Here is a 22,141-nt window from a genome sequence, read left to right as displayed (position 1 = left end):
ATTATTCTCCCCCTCTTCTTTCAATGAATAAATTCTCACAATATTATTTCGTCTTGGTTATATCTTATATGAATCCATGCAACAATCTCAATTGGAACATATTATTACGCCCCAATTGTGCTTTGTGCAAGCATTTCCAACAGATATAAATGCAAGCATCACCGTGGGAATCCTAGGTTTTCTTGAAATGTTTTAGCACAGAATGCATAATAAAATATAGAATCTTCTTTAGTCAATTTAACCAGTTTTGGTTCACAGAAGAGGAAAGATAAATTAATATGTTGGGGTCTCCAAATCCATAATATGTCGTAGTTTGCATAAGACGATTCTAGACCAAATCATTGACTTTGCTTATTATAACGTCTGAGCCCTCCTTATGTATCCACTTAATAGGTTATTGTTTATGTTGTGCAAAATGCATTCCAATAGCCGTCAAATTCTCATGGCACGCACGTTGTGCGCTTTTAAGCCATAACTTTTGCTGCTTATGAATATTACACTTGATTGTATTCAATATGATTGAATGTGACAATCATTCACCTTGGTACAACAGAATTTACTAAACCCTTTACCATCTGATCAAATTTTAATTAAGAATTTAACTCTGTACAAGACTTTTTTTTTTAATTGATCTATGCAGATTCCCTGCGAAATGTGGACTGACCTCTTTTGGAGTCCAAATTAGTATAGTTCTATTGGCACATCATCTGACCAACTTTCCTGATATTCTCCACGTCTTAACCTCTTCCTTTTCAACTTTGCGCAGTTTGTTCAAAATAAACAGGTCAGTCCGCTTGACTTTTTTTCCCTTAACAATGGATTGCGACTCTGCCAAGTCCAATAGAATCATTTGTGTCGCAGAGTATGGGATATGGATTGTGCTTTCAGACTGAACAAAATGCAAGGAACAGTCTACCATTGCGACGCTTTCATACATATCTCTGTGGATCCATGGCAGTTCCAATATTCTAACACCATCTCAACTATCCGAGTTCACGGACACCATGGCGAAAGCGGGGAACTACAAGTTCACGGTATGATGTGATTAAAAATAACTGCAGCTTCACCCTGAATTCCAGCTCTAGATTTAAGTGATAAAAATCCAAGATACTTGGCGGACAAGTGTTCCAATTTCTTACATGCTAGAAGGGACACAAATGCTTCCACTATGTCATGCCTCATGTACAGAATGTGGACACTTCCCCACTTGCAAGAAAAGGTGGTAGGAGATATTATGGAGGCAACCGGCTTGTTACCGAATTCTTAGACAAGACATGTTGCAATATCTTCGTCTTTGCTCTATCCGAGCTTCTTAGTACCGAAGTGTTCGTTCATGTGCGGTCGGATGGTCGCGCCAAATGGTTTGTCCTTGCGGGACTGACCCGGATCAAAGGCGGCGATGGGAGCTTTCTCATTCTTGAAGTCCAGCGATTTCAGCAGATGTTTAGCCTCGGTTACGATTCGGTTTCATTTTAGATGGGATCTTACATCGACTCTATTAATCATCTGCAAGGATCTACAATACAGCCTCAAAACAAAAGAGTTGTACATTTTTATTATGCTAATCGACTATATTGAAGTTTATTTATTGATTTCTCTGACATGCCCTGCATCTCTTTAGGAACCACCTGAAGAAAAGAAATTCCTCGATGGTACAGCGAAAACAGAAATTAAATTTAAAATTATATATATACATTTATCTAACCTTGCATGCACAGATACACTTTTATTATTCTCAAGCCATTTCTGTTAACATGTTCTGGTTATTTAACAATTGGCCCTTATCTGAATTTTCTGAAGAATTCCTTAATGTAGGTAGTTCTAACTGCACGCCTCACTTTGCCTAGCTCTTTAAGGAGTCTGCGAATTTCAATGACAGAGTATTGACATCAGTGCCAGAGAGATGGAAAGTTGTCTGTGGAAATGGAACAGCGTTCAACTCTTCCAAGGACTTTGATTATGACTCGCCAAGAGACTTTGAAGTCTATGAAATGGACACATCCTCAACGGCTGCAGGTAAATCTGTTTTCACTGAAGCACATTTCGCATATAAAATCACGCTTAATCACAAGAAAAACCAAGATTTTTGCCCTGTTGACGTCCCTGCTCCAAAATATTATCAATGCGATAATGATAGAATGGAAGTAAGTTTAAAAAAGGAACAAATATGGACACCACTGAAGTTAATCTCCAAATACCCTAAGCGTTTTGTTCATGGTTGGTCAAATAGTCGCGCCACTTGGTTCGTTGCAGGACGGCCCGACTAAGCTCGAGGGGAGCTTACTCATTATAGATGTTCACTGATTTCAGCAGATGTTTAACATCTGACGTTAGCTCCTATTAATCACTTCAAGAATCTATAATCCGAGCCTGAAAACAGAAGAGCAGTATATTTGTTTTTTGCTCATAAGCTATTTTTAGGTGCATTCAGTGATTTCGCTAATTCACTGAATTCCTAATTTTTTAGTCTTTGTTTCCAATTTGCAGGCAATCCTTCTTCATAAACAGGTACGCTCCTTTCTATTGTACATTTACCCCATTTTTATTTCCTTTTCATCTTCCATTGAGAATAGACATCTTAAGAATTTACTGCCATAACATATCAGCGGTGGTATATTGTTATACTCTTATTTGATAATTGATTGCTGTCTCAGACCCAACTAACCGTTTTCTTTGTTATAAAAACATGTTTCGCTGTTCTTGGATGGCCTTCGTTCTACAAAGTCACAAGGTCTTCTCAAACAAAAAGGAAAAATAAGTTGAGTTTCAACACATATCGTAGGAACAAAATACACCATACACTATTGTCATATACAATAATTTGTGGTTTTAGTCAAAGTGCTTCACTGATTAACAACGGACTGGTTCAATGAAGTCATTTATATGTGCGCAGCATGCGATTTTTTTACCTATTTTTTGAAACAGGTAATATACACTGGAAGACAAAGGGCTTGAGGCTGTTGGTTCTAGCTGTCAGTTGCTTGACGAGCTCCGCGTCCTCCCAGCAGGCCCCTTTGATTAAGATGTTGTTCTTGATAATTCTAACTTATCTACTACTGGTTCATCTTCTGCGTAAGTCTTTTGAACATTAACTTCATTAGTAGAATTAGTTTTATTTCCACTACATTCACGAAGAGAATCGATATCAGCTTTATCAAACCATGACACTGGATGAAAATAGGAGTCTGAGTTCTTCTTGACTTCCTCTTCAATTGACCTGGGTAGACTTTCTCTATACTTTCGGCCATGCTATTGCACGAACATGTATAAATGTTGCAAATATCGGATAATTCACACTTTGCAATCCATTGTTAGCACAAGGGACAACAACTGCCTTTCTGTTTTGAGTGCTTATTCTTGAGGCTAACCTACGAGTGGGCTTGATAGCTTGGTCTTCGTCTTCCATCACATCTGATGTCTTCTCCGTTATCCTCACATTGAATCCTCTGGGAGTAGCTACAACACAAGTCACTTCATCTGTTATGCCCTCTTTAGTGGTTGGTCCAGTCTTCAAGTTTGATTCCTGATCCTCTGTCTACATGAGAAGAGGCGATTTCTCATCAGGAAGGTTCATTTCAAATGCACAATTCTCTGAGTATATCTGTTTCTATAGAGCTCGGGCTCTTTGCTTTTCAAGATTATGGATGCTAAATCTGCGTTACCAGAAAAACATTTCTCCGATGAAAATTTTATCCAGGGGTCAGTTGGTGTGGTTAAACTTTCTAAGGTAAAACACCTATTATCGCCAATTTTCAATGCACTTTATGCTGCTGATGTTGTGGTTTGAGATTGGGGCATGTAAACGGTAATAGGACTGAATGCTTGAGATGGAATTGACCATGTCGTTATTATTATTGTCCTAAACTTACTATTGTTTTATTATTTATGGTTATTAGATATTTTGTTCTTGGAATTTAATCTGTAATGCAACAGTGATGTTACTAATGTCTACTAGATTTGTTCTGCCATGTAATAGTAATGTGATAGGATTTACATAAATAGTTGTTCTATCAAACAACTAGATTTGTTCTGCCATGTAATAGTGTTTGTTATGATATTGGTAAACAAACACTTTCTTTGAGGGCCCCTCATGATTCAGTTGCAGCTACTGCCTACCATGTAGTATAACCATTGTTGCTTAATACGATGATGCACTTCAGCTGTGCTTTAGATGCTCCCTTTGGCCAAATCCTTTAACTTAGATAATATTGGGGAAATTAGTCCCTTCACTTTGCATTAAAGCTCGTTTCTATCTAGATTCTTTGACTGCAGACAGCTGAAAATTTTGTTCAAAATCATTGTTTGAGTTAATATCATGTTTTTTATTCTTTCATTTTATTATCATGCAGTCTATCTCTGCGCAGGTATGAGTGTTTCCTCTCTGAATAGCTGCTTTCTGGCACACATAATCAGCAATAAATCTGTTTTAACTTATGCCCTTATAGCATGTTCTCGACCTTTTAATTAGAACTTGGGAAGTGACTATCGAATTGCGTAGTTAGTGTCTCCTCAGGTCGTTATAAACGTAATCATCATCATGCCATCAAGATTCAAACTCCATTTCCCATCATCCCATGTAGTACGAGGAGAGCAACACAGTGCCAATATCAAATGTCCACCCACTATCACAGTATTCCCACTTTTCCTCCAGTGCATATATGGACTATACCACGTGTGTGGATTGGATGCTCCTGCTTTGTCTGAATGAATATGAAGGTTCACCAGTCGTGAGGAGCGCTATGAATTTTTTATCCTGGCGTCTATGAAATATTGACAGTTATGAATAAATTTTTCCCATTTCCCCTAGGGAAACATATATATTACATAAAACAAACAAAAAAAAAATGCATATTGCAGTTTTTCCATATGTGAGGAATCATATAGTTTAACCTGATTCATAATCAACTTGCAGTTCAAGCTTTTGTTGGGTGTGTCATGCCTTGGTAGATCAAAGCAAAATGGATAAGAAAAATTAAAAAGATTCAGGAATGAAGGATTAGATACTCATAAATGGCACGAAACCAAACGATTACCAAATAGGGAACACCGCAATGGTATTGTTAATGGAAAAGTTAATATTTTGCCTCCATTCTCTAGACAAAAATGTTCAACGAGACTACCATTTGGCTCAATATTTATATAATTCTATGCATCATTGCCATTGTCCAAAGCTCACCGTCCCATGTCAAGAGATTGTTCAGTAGGTTAGTTAGTACTCAATATCTGAAATCAATCTTTGCATAAAACAACCATTCATCTAATGCAATCAATACACAATGCTCCTTGGAAAACCAAGCCACCACTACCAAGTACAAATCCATGTCGCCAACCAAGTCACAGCGTCACCACCAAATGGCGGTCGACAACGGGTTCAGTGATGGCGGTTACGCTAAAGTTTATTTTGAAACCCATCTTTAACGATACAGGATATTGAGTACTAACTTGAAATATTTGGAATCAGTCCCAGTGATATGCCGCTTCCCCTAGATGTAATTCAACGATGTAGCTAGAATCCATAATTTCGTACTTCTGTGCACCTCCATACAAATGGATTGAAAAAATTCAACCCTCCATCATTTGAATCATTCAATCTTGCCACATAGCCATCTTATCGAAAGCTATTATTTATACATTCAATTCAGTCTACAGATTATATCCGACTTAAATGTAAATGTTTCTAAATTAAAAAAAAAAAAAATGGTTTTTTTTAGCTAGCAACATTTTCTTTCTCTGTCCAACTTACTTACTTATTTAATCAGACCAAAATATTCAAAGACAAAAAAACAATTGCTAATGGATTCGCTAGATCATTTTGAAGACAATAATAAGAAAAAGGTTTTTCTTCTTGCATTTTTCTTTAGATATTTTAATCTTCAGTTAAGAATACGCATTATGTTGCACAACATGATGTAGTATTCTTATATCTTATAGGTAGTACACTCATATGAATCCAACAATGTTCCTCCATCACATATAAATGCTCGACAAGAGAATTACACAACTAGCAGCACAAAGGTGAATTTCCTCAACATAATATCTATTTTTAAGGTAAATAAGTTTGTGGCATATACAATACTAATTACATACTAACTAAATTACAGGCGGTTAAATACATCTTCAAATATATTTATTCGCAGCATGGCAGAGCAGCAAAAATCGTATCAAACAAAAAATAAAACTAAAATATTCAAATGTTTTTTTTCCCCTTAATTAAAGTTTCATTCAGACAAATTTAATATGTAATATTTTACATTATACATAATTCTTCATTCCTAGCACGTGCAACGCACGTGCCCGTTTACTAGTAATTATATAATTAGAATTACCATTTACAAATTAGAATCCAAATAAACCATACTAACTATCGATATCGAGGACGGGTTTCAGACTTAAAAAAACCGATGCCGTAGAAAGGTTTGCATAATTGTATAATCAGAAACAGATTCTCATCGTAATCCTTATTAATACGTATCTCGAGACAACACAGAGAGAGAGAGAGAGGTTGAAGGGGCATGGGGGATTCATACTGGAGATATGGGGCAGGCGCTGGTGTTCCAGAAAGAGGTATATATATATATTGCTCTTCCTTAAACCCTTGTTGGTCGTTTTGGATAATAAAGGTTTTTGTATAGGTGACTTACTAACATATTGTTCACTTGTTGATTATAAGCGACTTACTAAATGCATATTGAAATTAATTTCAACAAAAAAATCAAGTCTTTATCCTTACTAATGAAGTTTTAGTTGCAATATGCACATACAATGTGATGACTTTGTGTGAGTGTTACTTAGTTTTTAAATATGCTATGCCCAATCATAGTGACTCAATCAATGTGGTTTGTTTACTGGTTTTGTTCTGAACTAGTTTGTAATGTGTTCTTTTATAAAGTCCTAGATATATTGTGTACTTGATGGTGTTAGTTTTTGGGTCTTTGTATTGATCTTTTGATTGGTGATTGTAATATTTGCAGATGGTGTTCCCAGAGCTAGTTTTCCTGGTTATGTATCATCTGAAGCTTCTTTCTTATCATCTCATCATTTGGCTAATGATTTGCGAGGGACATCTTCAGATTACTTACAAAAGGATGTAAGCATAGTTCTCTCTCTCTTTCTTACTTGGTTACTGATGATATTATATGGTTATCAACTGAAAATTGGTTTTAATATCAGATCTTGCCATTACGGCCTGGAGCTTACGGCTTAGATACTTTTGCTGGATTAGCCAGTCATACTGCACCAGGATTTAGTGGATTAACATCGGGAGCAAGCTTGAAGGGGTTTCCGAGTCCTCTGGAAGGTCCAGCATTGAGTAGCAGGGGCATTCCAGAATTGCTCAACGAAAGGCCCAGCTCCTTGAGGAAAATTGATAGTGTGTTAGGAGAGGAGTCGAGCATTCTTTTTGTTGATGGGCTTCCAAGCGACTGTACCAGAAGAGAGTTAGCACGTATCCTGTTGAGTTAGCACGTATCAAAACAGGAAAAAATAGAGATGAAAAAAAAACTTACTAGAATACATACATAACTGCCTGCATGGATTTGATAAGTGAGTTTTGCTGTTCAATATGTATGTAGACGTCTAGATGAGATAATACTGGAATCTAAAGGTTGACATTGAGGGAATAATAAACAGGGCTCAACTCAAACCGGTCTAAAGAGACAGATCAGTAAACAGAACAAAGCATTAAATGCCTTTGTTTACCTTCTGTCCAAACTATAGACAACGGCCTCACATTTGCATTTTTGCAACTGGGCATGCCATAGGTTTGATGATATCCTTCCGTGAGGATCATTAGGATATGAGACAGAGGGTTTAGTTTATGTAAAGATTACTACTAACGTCATTGTCAAAAGAAATTAACCCTTACTCGTTTCTTTGTGTGGCTCATGAAGGCTTATTAAAATGGTGCAGGAAAGGCTGTCATAATACCTGACCTTTATGCATGCATGTGTGCTTGCATCTTGTTTTGAAGTATCTATATTTTCCTCTTTTAGTCCTTGACATGTCCTACAGATCTTTTTCGTCCTTTTATCGGTTTTAAAGAACTCAGGCTTGTCCACAAGGAACCCAGACATGTATGTCAATTCACCTTATACAGGTTTCAAATTTATTTTGTGGGAATATTGACTGCTATTAGTACTAATTGTAGTATTACTGTAATTTTAAGTTTAGATGCATGTCTCAATCTGCCATTAGCATGCAAGTAACAAGTCATCTCATTTGAATAAGCATAATCAACACAGTTTCAGCTAGTTTTAGAACTTCAGATATAGCTTGAAGAGAAAATAAATGCAGTGGATGAACCATGTTTCATATATTAGTTTATTTATGTCACCTCCCCTCCCCTCGCATTTGGTAGAATAATTCTTTGTAAAAGTTGGTAATTTATGCAGTCTCGAGACAAGGCGATGGTTCTATGTTTTGTGGAATTTAGTGATGCTAAATGTGCTTTGACAGCCATGGAAGCTCTTCAAGGTATGTATATTCATTTGGTATCACCAGTGATTTGTGATTTACTTCTATTCATGTTTCTGCAACTATGTAAGAATGATTGATGTATATCTGTGCATTTTGTCTTCTCTGTGTCTTTGCTTCACTAGATCTACCCCCATCTGATAAAATGTTACGTGCTATTGCTGTGACTAGTGAAGTGTAATGGTGCAATTTTAGTGGTCACCGGGTCATTTGACTTGTGTTGAATTTGGGGCTTTGTGCAGGTTACAAGTTTGATGAGAAGAAACCAGATGCTCCCATCTTAAAGATCCAATTTGCACAATTTCCATTCTGTCCACCTTCCAGTCGTGATGACCAACGACTTGGTGATCCTCGTTAAGCATATGTCTAGGCTGGTGATCAGTGCCAAGTGGAAACATAGTACCACAAAGCTTTTTTATGTGTCTGTGCATGGTAATTGATTGTTTCGGTTATACTATTAATGGGGACCCGTTCCAGGCAGTTGCTACAACATTTGGGGAGTTTCCAGGATCCTTTTTGGTGGCTGTGGCATAGTTCATCCACGAAGCCGTGTGGTTGTACAACCATTCTGAGTGTAGCTGTTCGACAACAAATATGATGTTAATTTGGCTTACCCTTACCAATTGAGTACTGTATGTAGTTGCCAGCATCAGGAGATAATGACCAATCGAAAATGTGCAGGCTGTATGCCCTTTTTGAAATTAGTTTTGCAGAGAGTATTTTTCACCTGGCCACAGTTTTCTTATAAATTTATTACTGATGCTGAATAATGTTTTCAGTTATTTAGGCGAAGTGTTTGGTTACACAGTTAGTACTTCATACTGTGAGTGATTTGTAGCAATAGTTTGTATGTAAATACCACTTTATTGTATGTAAACATTTTAGTGATTTGTGTTCGTTTGGATAATTGGCACGAATGGTAAAAATACTAAAAGTCGTACCTCCGTCTATGAAGAGACCACTGTCACCAATTCTACCAGGTCTGAGAATAAAAGCGTCACTAGGGATAGAGTCTTGTGCTCCCAACACTTAAGCCTTCTAAATCTAAGAAGTAAAATGGATGATGCTGGACAAAGTGGAATGGAGTTTCAGACCACTTACAGACGTCGTGTCGCCAAATTTTGCATTGCCATTGAAACTGCCGGAACAATAGGAGAGTCTCCAACTGTGACACTCTCTATTGATGTGTTATCCCTGCCCAATCAGTCCTGGAATGCCCTCACCAACAAAAGTGTCCATATTTTCATTGCCGCAACCAATAATCAGAGTGTTGTCCATTGTAACATCTTCCGCACGATCACCAAATTGTAGAACTTCTTGTGCGATGCTCCCTTTCGTATAAGAACCGTCTCCGTAGGACATTTCATACTTGCAATGGTTTTCTGTGTCAGCACTCAGCACGTACATGAACATCAATCATCAAACAGCGGGCATCCTTAAATTCCAAGGGTTCATAGCTTGACGATTTTGCCCAGTCGAAAAGATCAGCTTTGGTTTGGCTGTAACAGCGCTTTCATGGAAGACAGTACTGGAGCCAAGTAAGGCTACTGCCTGTGTCTAGTATCCCATAAGTTCTCATTGGTGGTGTACCGATGTAGTTTTTCATTAAGTACTCTGAATCTGCCGACCCCACTGAAGTTTTGAAGGAGTTAGGAGAAGAAGCTTTGTTTGACAGGATAGCTTGAATATGCTTTCGTGGATCGAGCAAAGGTAGGAAGAACTGATTCTTGAGTTCGATCAGATCTTGTTAAGCTTGGGTTGTAAAATGGTGAGCGAGGAGAGTTGCGGTGAATTATGGGTGATGAGAAACCGGTTGATTTAGAGGATTTTGATGTTGCATGAGAGGATAATAATGCATGGGCAAGAAGAAACGCAGACAAGTAAGATTAGCACGTACTGAGAGGGGTGTTGACGTGTTGTAGCTGCCATTATGTGTGAGAATGAGAGAATGAATGCATTATGCATGGAATTCCCAAATGCATTAAGATCTATTTATAATCAAAATGAAATGCCTTAGCTTTCTTTTGAAAATTGATGATGCTAATGATCAGTTTGTGAGTTGCATACATGTTACGCAATAAAAAGCTATTTGGACTTGGAACTTTCAAATTGTGCTTGATGTTTAGGATTCTAGGAGAAAAAGTGTCTTTCAGCAAAAGCTGAAGAAGAAAGTACAGAAGGGAGTGGTCTAGGGTGAGCAACATGCTGCTCCCCTAGTTCAAGCACAAAATATAACTCCCGACATCCATTAGTTATAATGATAGTGTTATTTTAACAAAATCTAAGAAAAACTTCATATGGAGCTTCCCATTTTCTCAGCCAGTTATGTCGCCCCTCAATGATGATGGTTTCATTGACCGGTTGATCAGCTCCCCTTTTGGCAAGAGCATCTGCAGTGAAGTTTCCTTCTCTCCAAATGGTAGTGATCTTCCACTTGTGTAACTGTTGAGTGCAGTAAATCTATCTTCCCTGTATCTCCCAAGGGACAGTTCCACTTTCAAAAGCCTCTGAGTCCGTCTCAATCCAAATGCTCCTCCATCCTTTAGCAATGGCCAGTTCTATTCCCACGATAATTGCCGTGTTTCCCATAATTCCATGTTACGCTCGAGCTTGATACCACGCACTCATGTCTTACCTACGTAGTCTAAGAGTGTTTCACATCTTCATGCCTTCAGCACCATTGGTCAAAATTGCAAAATTGCAAGACAATGTCTGGGTCTGGTCGACCATTTATGTCAAAATTAAAATTGGCTCTTGAATCTTATCGTCTCTCAATCGGATTTCGATTCGAAATTATTGTTACCGTTTCTCAATTTGATAGTTATGTCATGGTTGGTTGGGTTATGGCTTACTGTGTCTAGTGCAATATTTTGATTACTCTTATATCTTCTGTCACAGATTCTCTTATCATCGCCTAATTCGTGTTTGTCATTTCACCCAATAAATTGTCCATATATACTTTTAGTTCCTCTTATGGAGATTTTAACTATGAACTATGGTCGTGCTTTGAACAAAAGCTTGGTGTCAAATTTATTTGTTTAATTTCTCCAGTCTAAAAAAGTTGTGGAAACCAAATTCAAGTTTATGTAACAAGCAAATTGCAGCAACCATTCGATAAAAAATGTGGTATGGATTGTTCTCACAAGTTCAGCCAAAAAGGCATTGGTTAATTAACTTCACTTGGAACTTCAACAAATCTAGAACAACCATAAATTCCATTTCAATTAAACCAAGAAAATAATCTCAATTTAATTGATGTTGAGATAGATATAAATAGATTTTTTTTGTTTTTTAAATAATTATTCCACCTAAAAAACCCACAAATCAGCCCAATTTTCATTAGAGATTACCAAATGAATGGAGCTTTTCGTCTAATGAGCAGCAAAAAAAAAGTTGGCACTTTAGTTAACTTAAATAGCTACATTTTAGTCCTTTTCTAACACAAAATCAGCAAACATACTAAGTATGATCTTATAGATATAATTTTTTGGCTGTTCAATAACATATATTTTTTTTAAGTTGATTTCCTAATGAAAATTGAAATGGCTTCGGAAGTAGCTTGTAGGGATATATATGTTATATATATTAAAGAAGGATAGACTTAAACTTAGATCGGACAAGTATATATTTCCATACGTATTCATCTTCATCTAATATGTGGGCGGGATCAGAATGCCACATCCGGCCTGCTCGATCAACATGTATATATTTGACCCCTTGAAGGAGCGTGGAATATTTGCTTTTCTGTAAGTTCAAAACCGAAGATACTTCGATAATACGTTATGACATTTTTAATAAAATAATAAGTTATGACTTTGATCGAACAGCATCTCGATTGATGGAATTGTTCCAAAGCATTTCGATTAATTGTCTACGTAGCTGGTTACAATTCTTGTGTTTGAATGGAATATAGAATCACATGGAATAAGTGACAAATTTTATAGATAAAAGTCATAAAACCACACAAATGCATCGCCAGTTTGTATGGTCGGTGAATTTGGTGCTAATGGGATCCACGGGGCATAGCTTCCTAGCTATCAGAGCTATGCACCAAAGCCGCCACGCATGTTTATTATGGTTACGACTTATTGACACACGAACAGTTATTTGTTGGAGGGACAATAGTACGTCCGTACCTTTGTATTTTTTCTCGTTTATATTCCCAATTAAAAACGTGATGTTTTTCTTTTCTATTTTTTTATTTTATTTTTTGAAAGAACGTGATGTTGATCGATGACTGGCGTTTTCTGGTACCTTAAAAAAGTCTCAGTCACAAGTTGCGTAATTGTTTTAGTCATTCTGACGTCCAAGTAGGATTTAGGATCTTCTAGGAGTTGAGAACAAATCTAAACTGCAAACATCACGGCATTAGGAGTGTAAGAAAAAACTATTGACCCATTATCTATTATCTTTTTAATAATTACAATAATAAAATGGATGTTTTAATTCAATATTAATTAGTATTATATATCAAAATAAATTTGGAAATACATAGTAGTATGTTGGTTTGGAGTTTTATGTTTAGGTGTTAGGTTCAACTCCCCACCAAAAAAAAAAAAAAAAAAAAAAAAAAAAAATTATAAAATCTGCACCAACTCATAAAAATAAGATTCTTCCGTTGGGGTGTAGATTCTATGTTCAAACCCGACTAGTCGATCAAACTCCTTCGAAAATAGATTCTTCCAAATGGGGTGTAGATTCATGTTCAAAACCCCAAATATTACATGTCAAAAATAACCCAATCCCCGACCAAGCATAATTTCAAGACTCAAGTTTAATATTTTTGTATTTTGTTTATATTTTCTTTTAATTTTTGTAGAAATTTGGGAGATATGAACACAAACTTATGAGTTCAACATCAATTTCAAGTATTCAAGTTTGAACATTGGGCAAATATCAAAAGTTCAAATTCAACTTTCAAATTTTTGAGAAGATGAATTATTCATCATTGTATTAATTTCGAATTCTTTTAGTTTATATTTTATTGTTTTGTATCATAGATCCCCGCTCCCATATTCATTTTATCATGCTATAGAAAATAATCAATTTATGAATGGTAAATCACGAAAAAAGAAGTTTCAAATTTGCAAATATGGTTTTGGGTTCAAATTCAAGTTTTTTTTATTTTTGTTTATTTTTTTTTCTCTATGTTGTGAATTGGAAATATATTACTTGCAGAATTTGAAAGTTTTTTTTTTTTTTTTTTTTGAAATTTTTTTTAAAATAAAATGATAATTTTCCACCCGACTGAATGACTGACCGAACTTGTAAACCCGTCCGTAGTGTTAAAGTCCAGTAAAAGTCGGTAAATTTGATGAATATAATGTAGAGTAAAAAAGACATGACACTTCAATCGACCCCCACTTTAAAGTAAAATCGGGAACTACCGAGTTTGTATCCCTGGACTTCCACCCTTCAACCCTTCGTAAAACCATTGAATTTGTATCCCACCCACCCCGATCCATCACTATCGACCGTGGGGTTGACCCACCTTACCGAGTATTACAACCCTACATCACCCTCAACCCTTAAGATCCTTCCTCGTGTGGTAGTATTATCTATCATATGTTTAGTCATAGAAAATGTGCCAAATCGCTTATGCCGCGGCATGAGATTTTTAACCCAAAGTCCCAAATTAAGTCTCCCCTATTTTCAACTTTTGACTGCATTCATCTGTTTTCCGTGTTGTTTTTTTGGGTCGAAATCTGTTCTCCGCGTTGCAATCGAGTTTGAATATGACATTTTATATTGATAAATTGATTTAGGTATTAATAGCTAATAACAAAAAGAATAAGTGATATAGCAATACAACCCATGCATATGCTGATATGCTATCTTCATTTGCCATTTTCCGCGTCTATATTTTCTGGCTAATTAAAATTTGTCAAGTGAGATAGCACTATTGCTATGATAACTTAATATATATTCTACGTTATGCTATAATACAATTTTACAAGCAGTTATGTATATTTTTATTTGCTAGCTAGGTATTATAGTTATCACTTATGGTCAACAAACAGTTACGTACGTATTAATTAATATGGTCAATTTGATGTTTGGAACGAGGTAATCTAACTGAAATAACAGTCAGCACCCTCTCCACCAACACGTAAGTATGTTTTTCTAATGGATAATGTTGGGAATTTTTTTAATGGGGGAAATTGGGATGGAACTCTATATATATGTCCGAACATGTAGCGTTTAGGACCCAACCTCAGTCATGGGTATCGCAAAGATAGTTCATTTGGTTTTAGACCTTTTTGTAATGCTTAACACAATATTTGTCAATGAAAAAGCAGATTATAATTCCTCTACATTCAATCGAAGTATTTTCCCGAAAAATTTTACGTTCGGGACAGCTTCTGCTTCTTACCAGGTAGATTATCTAATTTATATGTTCACTTAGAATGTTCGTATGCATGTTGTTGTACCATTTATATGTCTTAATAACTTGTGTTTTTCATCTGTATTTCCTTCTTGTTGGTGATATATAGTATGAAGGTGCATATAATGAAGATGGTAGAGGACCGAGTAACTGGGATACCTTCACTCGTGAACAACCAGGTAACGATCGAAGATGCATGCTACTTTTTCCAAAGCAATACAAACCTTTTCGTACATGTGAGCTCGGTCGCCCGTGGTCTAATTAACTGTTCATGTGTGTGCATATATATGATTTCTTATATATGTATACTAGCATTCATTTGTAGATTTTCAGCTTGAACTTCGCTGTAAAGTTCAATACAAAATTAAACATGCTTATTTTCAGTCTACGTATGTACATAAAAATAATGAATTGAAGAATGATATCGGTGAGAAAATTTCTTTGGTGTCAATTTGGGCCTTGGAACTTGAGGTTGGTGACTATGTCAAAGAGAAGGCGGCCGGAAACTTTTGTTATCAGAAAGATGACCATCACTACTGATATATGCCTATATCATCATAACTTTAGAAGGTAATGAAGTTAATAATGTCTACCAACGACGGACCTGAAAATTCCATTTTTACCAATTAAGACAAATTTTTTACTGAGGAGTTTTGGATTTTTGCCGGACTTATTAGAGGCTGGTTTCTAGGTCGTCGTTGAGTCGTTCAATATGTCCATCGTACTCTTCATTGATTACCACGCAAGTGAGACTTGGACGTTAAACGGTAACATAGACTATCTGTTTGATGTTGCCACCTGCTTCCTGACCATTATCATGTGTCTAAGACTTGCTTTCCAAGATAAGTACACGGAAAACAACAAATCTTTAAGACATGTACTTTACTGGAATTTGGACGTTATATTTTGTAATATTATTTTATTTAAACATTTTAGATTATAGTCATTATCATATTACAAAATATCAGAATATAGATGTTTATCGATATTCAATTTCTGGATATGTATCGTAGATATATCTTCTTCTTTGAAAATATTTGACATTGTTTCACATGTAAATATCGTAGATATATCCAAAATATCGATAAATATTGTAGATATTGTGAATATTTCTTGATATATCATGATACATTATTTATATTTATTTGAAATATAATGGTAAATATTAAATAAAATTGTTATATACACAAAATATCGCCAAATATCTCCAAATATTCCAAAATATAGCAAATATCGCAAATATCGTTTAAATATCATCGATATTTGCAATCGTATATATCTCTAAACATATCGTGATATTTATATATCTTTTTTTTAAAATTTAGATAAATATTCTCAAATATCGTGATATATCGAGATATTTTGTACTATCGTCATTATACCATTTTGTAGGACTTGCTTAGTGCCTACATATGAAACAGTAGCAGGGCCGAACTTGTGGGCTTCGCAAAAATGTAGAATATATACATATAGACTGTTTTATTTTATTTTAATCAAAACTTGATTTTCTGTAAGTATACCAACTACCAAGGTGCCCAAATATAAAAACAATAATTTATCAAAAAAGAGAATCAGTAAATCAGTAATAGCAGTAATTTTATTGTGATTATAACCTTTTGGCTTGGAAGTTCCAATCTTATATAATTATTAAAACTGCAACATTATCTGGTTGCTTTTCCACAAGGCACAATATTTTACTGATCCGTTATCAATCTTAGCAAGTGTATAACCTCAATTAATCCTAGAACGAAATGATCCATTAGGAAAAAACTAAACTACGCCCTTTCCTTTTTATTGATTTTGAGTATTTATTTATTTTTTATATGGCAATACAGAGAAAATAGCAGACGGCAGTGATGGGAAAGTAGCCGATGATCAATTTCATCGATACAAGGTACATATTAAAGATATGGCATGAGCTATCCTGCATTCCTGCTCATTCCAATCATTTTAATCGATTTCGTAATTGATATTTGACTTATTCATTGCCTACGTACGTACTCTTTGTAGGAAGACGTAGCGCTTATGAAGGACATGGGCATGGATGCTTACAGATTCTCCATCTCATGGTCAAGAGTATTACCTAGTAAGCAATCTTTAATTATTTCCTTGATAACAAGTATTGGTCTCAAACAAGCGTGCAATGTTTTCCATCATATTGGGGCATTGGATGTTTGACAATCAACTTACTGACTTTTAGTGACTTACAAGTATTGCAACTTGGTCTTACTCAACTACCCAACCTACTTCAGTGATAAAAGGCATGGTTTCCAAAAAGGGGAAACATCTACCCTGTAATTGTGATGGTTACCCACCGAAATCTAATATAAAGCTTAGTTGATCATAGGTGGTTGTGGTTCCTTGCCAAACTAGCTTAATGTAAAAACTTTGTTATTTTAATCTTCAGTTAATACATTTTATTTTTTTTCCCCGCCTAACACGGTAATTTCCTTAGATACTTGAGAAAACCGAAAAACAATTAGGTTACAAATATTTTCTTTGAAGGTCCTAAAATTCTTTTTTTTTGGGTAAAGAGGTCCTAAAATTCTAATCCGATGCGATGTTACCTATTTAGTTGGTTTGGACTTGGCCACTTGCCCACTTCAGTAACTTGATAAATAATAACAATTTAATAACATTTATTGTATAACCATCCAAGCCATATTGCTATTTAATGAATAATTGCTGATTTATTGGTGAAATGATTTAAATTTTTTTAGATGGAAAGCTAAGTGGAGGAATTAACCAAAAAGCAATACAACATTACAACAACCTCATTAACGAGCTCCTATCTAAGGGTAAATAATTTAATGTCCCTTGTTAATATTTCACTCTCCTCTAAATCTTATCATCTGCTACTTTGAGTAACATTGTTCGTGATGGGGCAGGTTTGCAGCCCTACGTGACTCTGTTTCACTGGGATGTACCACAACACCTTGACGATGAATATGGGGGCTTTCTAAGTTCACGTATTGCGTAAGTGACATTCTCATTATGTTTTTTAGTCGTAACAAGTTTCTTATGATTTTATTTTGTTAACCTTGGGTTTTAATATACCCTCTTTAAACTTTAAACATTGGGGGTCCAGGGTTTTTGTCTCAAGATTTTCCATAATTTATTAGTGATTTGACTGATTTCCTATTTGAAAAAATTTCATTTGCAATATGTTTAATTTTTCAATTGTCTTCTATTGAGAAAATTGACCCGTTCATCAAAGAATAGAAGTTTTGTTTGGGCACTTCTGGGCTTCTCATATATAAGCCCAAAACAGTCTCCGAAGTTGCCGATGTTCTAAAAAAATGTCAGGAGAGTGCCTAGGAGGCAGTGACTATACCGGCTAGGCGTTAGGCGGTTTTTTTCCTAATATATCTTATAAAATACATACATATATTACTAGAAATGAAAAAAATCATTTACCATAACTCAAAAAATAAACATAAACAAATATACTTATTACAAAAAGGCGTAATAGTTTAAGAAGATCGACTTCATATAAAAACATATTCTTTTTTATAGTGACATATAATTTATATTGGGTGTCTTTTAAACTCATTCAAATCTTAAGCCTACATGGGTATTTAATTTGTAACATTTAATCATTCAAAAAAAAAATAAAGCTTGACTAGACCGCCTAGAGACCGATTAGTCCGGCTAGCCCACCTAAACAGTCCGTCTAGACCTGCCTAATCGGTCCACCAATTTTTTAAACGACTTAGGCCTAGGCGAGAAGGGTAGAATTTGAGCTAAATGAGCCGAGCTTTATTATGCTCAAGTTCGACTCATTTATTACACGAGCTTTAAGAGCCGAGCCTAAGCAGCCTGGTTATTTTACACTACAAAGATGTTATTTGAGCTAAACGAGCACGAGTTTTAATTTTAGCTCATCATAATGTGGGGAGTTGAACATAACACCTAAACAAGATAGTCCAAGTTCCGAACCAACATGCTATTATGTGTTTCTTGTACAATTAATATTGAATTAAATATGTATTTATTCATTTTATTATTGTAATTATTAAAAATTTTGCTAAGTAAACATTAATTGGTCTGACCAAATCGAACCTGATTGAACCATTTCAACAAAAAATCGAAAATCGGTTCGATCACTAATTCGGTTTTCAAAACATTGATGGTAGTTGCTCGTATTGACCGTAACACGGCTTCAGTCCAATTCTCTAAGCATGTTTGTATGCATATACAGGCTTGATTTCCAAAATTATGCAGAGCTATGTTATAAGGAATTTGGTGATCGGGTAAAGCACTGGATTACCTTAAATGAGCCTTGGAGCTTCAGCGAACATGGTTACAGCTCAGGCACGCATGCCCCTGGTCGATGTTCTGCACCAATTGGAAATTGCAAAGCAGGAAATTCTGCAACAGAACCATATATTGTAGCTCACAACCTACTTCTTGCTCATGCAGCTGCAGTGAAAATATATAAAGAAAAGTATCAGGTGAAATTAGTTGTGCAAAATCGCATTTTTTATGCAAACAGTTTCTTATCACTTGGGCTGATCATGTGATGGGTATTTGGTCTCTTCTTATTGTATCGTTAATTCGTTATGGATCGAATAAGTATGGTTGTATGCCCTGAGTTGGACTCAGTAAGCCCAATAAAACAACTTAGTGAGCCATGTTGTTGTTTTTCTAGACTTAGAAGTTGGATAATTGCTGGAGCACAATGAGCTTGCTAAATTAATCCTTTCCTGAATGTAACCAAGGACATTCTTAAGCATACTGGCGTACATACATTTAAGCAATCATACAGCAAGATAGTAAGATACATGATTTCGAAAAATCTAATGCGTTGAAGTTGTACGTGCAGGATGTGCAAAAGGGAAAGATTGGAATAACACTAATTTCTCATTGGATGCTCCCTATTTCTGAAACTAGTGATGACATAGATGCTGCTCAACGGGCCATTGATTTCATGCTTGGATGGTAAGTGTTTTTGCATGACTGTTCAAATAGCAACTATTTTTTTGTTGCAGAGGAGTTTATAAAAAAAACAGTCAAGAGTAATCGGTCACATATATATATTTACTAGTATGGTGTAAGTGCTAGTATTTGTTGGGGATAAACTCTTAATTAGAACAAAACTATAGGGGCAAAACAGTCACAGAAAAAGTGACCAAAGGTCACATTTTTATTATTATAAATATACTATTGTAGTACTGTAGATGGAGGTGGAATTTTTAAAATAGTAAAAATATATAGGTCCACTCCAATTTTGTCACTCTTTTTATGTAGGTTTTTGGATCCATTGACCCGTGGCGAATATCCAAAGAGCATGAGGTTACTTGTTGGAAGACGATTACCGAGATTCTCCAAAAGGCAATCTGAAATGGTTAAAGGATCGTATGACTTCATCGGATTGAACTATTATACGACACGATATGCAAAAAATGTTCCCTGTTGTAGTGATATCCCAGCAAGCGTACTTACAGATTCTTATGCTAATCTCAGCTGTAAGATACTTCATGAGTCCCTTGACATTCCACACCATGAACTTGATTATTCTTAGTGTGAAATATGATGTTTTTAGTTCATATGATTTGATGAGACAATATACCTTTTTTTTGGCAGACGTGAGAAACGGAATTCCACTTGGCCCAGTGGTAAGAAGTTTATGACGAACCTCACTAAACATAGTATCATGCATCATTTCAACTTTATATGATATACTAATCATGCTAAATCATCTTACAGGCTGGTTCTTCCTGGTTATATGTGTATCCAAGAGGGATTCTAGATCTCTTACTTTATATCAGGCAAAGATATAACAATCCTACCATCTACATAACTGAAAATGGTATGATCAACTAATTAAGATTATTTTCCATCTTAACTTGTATTTATGATTTGATGATGGTTTAACAAATGTAGGTCACTTGTAGCTAGCTCGGTAATGAATTAAGCATAAAATTTTGGAGCTTTGTTTCAGGTATATCTGAGGTCGATAACAAAGCATTATCTCTTGAGGAAGCATTGGTAGACAATATGAGGAGAGACTACCACCATGACCATCTTTCCTTTGCGCTGAGAGCTATCAAGTGAGTTTTAGATTGGATAAAGGATATTAAAATTTCAAAACAAATCAAGTTCAATTTTGACTGGCTCTCAAGTCTAAGCATGACATATTCAAATTTAACCAATGTAATGTATTGTATGTCTATATTCTTCACTTTCCCTGCATCTCGAAACCTACATGGTGGGAAATTAGAATGCAATTTTGCATTGTAATGTAACTTGCAAGGATCCTTTATCTTGACTGATAGCATGGGTTGGTGGCCATTTTGCTTCTTTGAATACCCCAAAGTTTATGGCCCTAGGCCACTCTACGCGCGTCTCTTCTTGTTTTGTGTTAGATGTTCCATACTCACCCTAGTACTAGTATGATAATATCAGATCATGCTACTGTGTCGGACGCAATGGCGCATGTACTCCACATCACTCAACAAATGGCACGCGTGTTTGGTTCAAGTTCTCAGGACGAGGCTTGTTTAGATTTATGGTTCCAAGGTTCCATATTGGACACATAGAGCCTTGCGCCATAACAAGATCCGGCCTGGGGTTTGGGTTGGGGACGTACACTCCATTCATGGCCAATTAGATTTGAGTTGTAGTCTCAATCTAACACGGGAATAAGACGCAAGCTCACCTTACATTATAGTGGTCTCCCGAAATGAAAATTAAACATGCATGTACATGTAGAAAAGGAAAGTGATGGAACTCAATGGCATCACCAACATATTGCTTCATTTAGAGTGGGGTATTTCACTCTATGAAACTTGTTCACCAGCATATATAGCATTAAAATATATTGCGTTCATTTTATGTTAAAATCTACTCATCCTTTTGCTAATCAAGCTTTGCTTAAACATTGTTTCTTACAGTGAAGGTGTGGATTTAAGAGGATACTTTGCTTGGTCACTTCTGGACAATTTTGAGTGGGAAGCAGGTTACACTATTCGATTTGGATTATACTATGTAGACTACAAAACTTTGGCGAGATACCCGAAGCTATCGTCCCTTTGGTTTAAGGAATTCCTAGCCCCTCCACTGAAGAAACATAGTAATGTTTGATTAATATAAAATTAAATGTATATTCTTTTACTTTTCTCTCAAATTGTCAAACAATGTGTGTTTCATATATTATAAGAAACAATGTACTACTTAATTTGGACGAAGGTGTGTGATTCACTTGCTCAACAAATAAGTCAATTTACTGCTTACATGCCTGAATTTTCCTTTTCTGGATAAGGATATAGCCTTGTTGCTATT

General features: G+C 35.6%; 2 protein-coding genes and 1 long non-coding RNA gene across 5 annotated transcripts in view; all 3 read left to right on the top strand.

Moving 5' to 3' along the window:
• The window catches only part of LOC147484804 (uncharacterized), a 99,447-nt gene that overhangs the window by 53,985 nt on the left and 23,321 nt on the right, over positions 1-22,141 (top strand). The gene's annotated exons all lie outside the window — the stretch shown is intronic.
• Positions 6,313-9,370, top strand: LOC147484809 (uncharacterized). 2 transcript variants are annotated; one of them, XM_086581043.1, is made up of 6 exons: positions 6,313-6,564; positions 6,972-7,087; positions 7,171-7,444; positions 8,011-8,072; positions 8,391-8,472; positions 8,715-9,370. In XM_086581043.1, exons 1-6 carry the CDS (start codon positions 6,513-6,515, stop codon positions 8,828-8,830), a joined length of 702 nt encoding a protein of 233 aa, XP_086437169.1. In that variant the 5' UTR covers positions 6,313-6,512; the 3' UTR covers positions 8,831-9,370. The 2 variants fall into 2 exon arrangements, with proteins under 2 accessions (XP_086437169.1, XP_086437170.1); XM_086581044.1 differs by lacking the exon at positions 8,715-9,370 and having other exon boundaries at positions 8,011-8,095; positions 8,391-8,474.
• Positions 14,585-22,092, top strand: LOC147484808 (beta-glucosidase 13-like). Its single transcript, XM_086576392.1, has 13 exons — positions 14,585-14,848; positions 14,967-15,036; positions 16,693-16,751; positions 16,868-16,943; positions 17,578-17,655; positions 17,746-17,833; positions 19,059-19,311; positions 19,683-19,798; positions 20,108-20,325; positions 20,444-20,475; positions 20,567-20,669; positions 20,802-20,910; positions 21,754-22,092. The coding sequence occupies exons 1-13, from the start codon at positions 14,693-14,695 to the stop codon at positions 21,941-21,943; spliced, it is 1,548 nt and encodes a 515-aa protein (XP_086432518.1). The 5' UTR covers positions 14,585-14,692; the 3' UTR covers positions 21,944-22,092.

Source organism: Coptis chinensis, chromosome 8, assembly GCF_015680905.1.
Source record: "Coptis chinensis isolate HL-2020 chromosome 8, ASM1568090v1, whole genome shotgun sequence".
In the NCBI taxonomy this organism is placed as follows: Eukaryota; Viridiplantae; Streptophyta; class Magnoliopsida; order Ranunculales; family Ranunculaceae; genus Coptis; species Coptis chinensis.
Note: the sequence above shows the minus strand (reverse complement) of the source record. Positions and strands in the feature narration are given on the sequence as shown.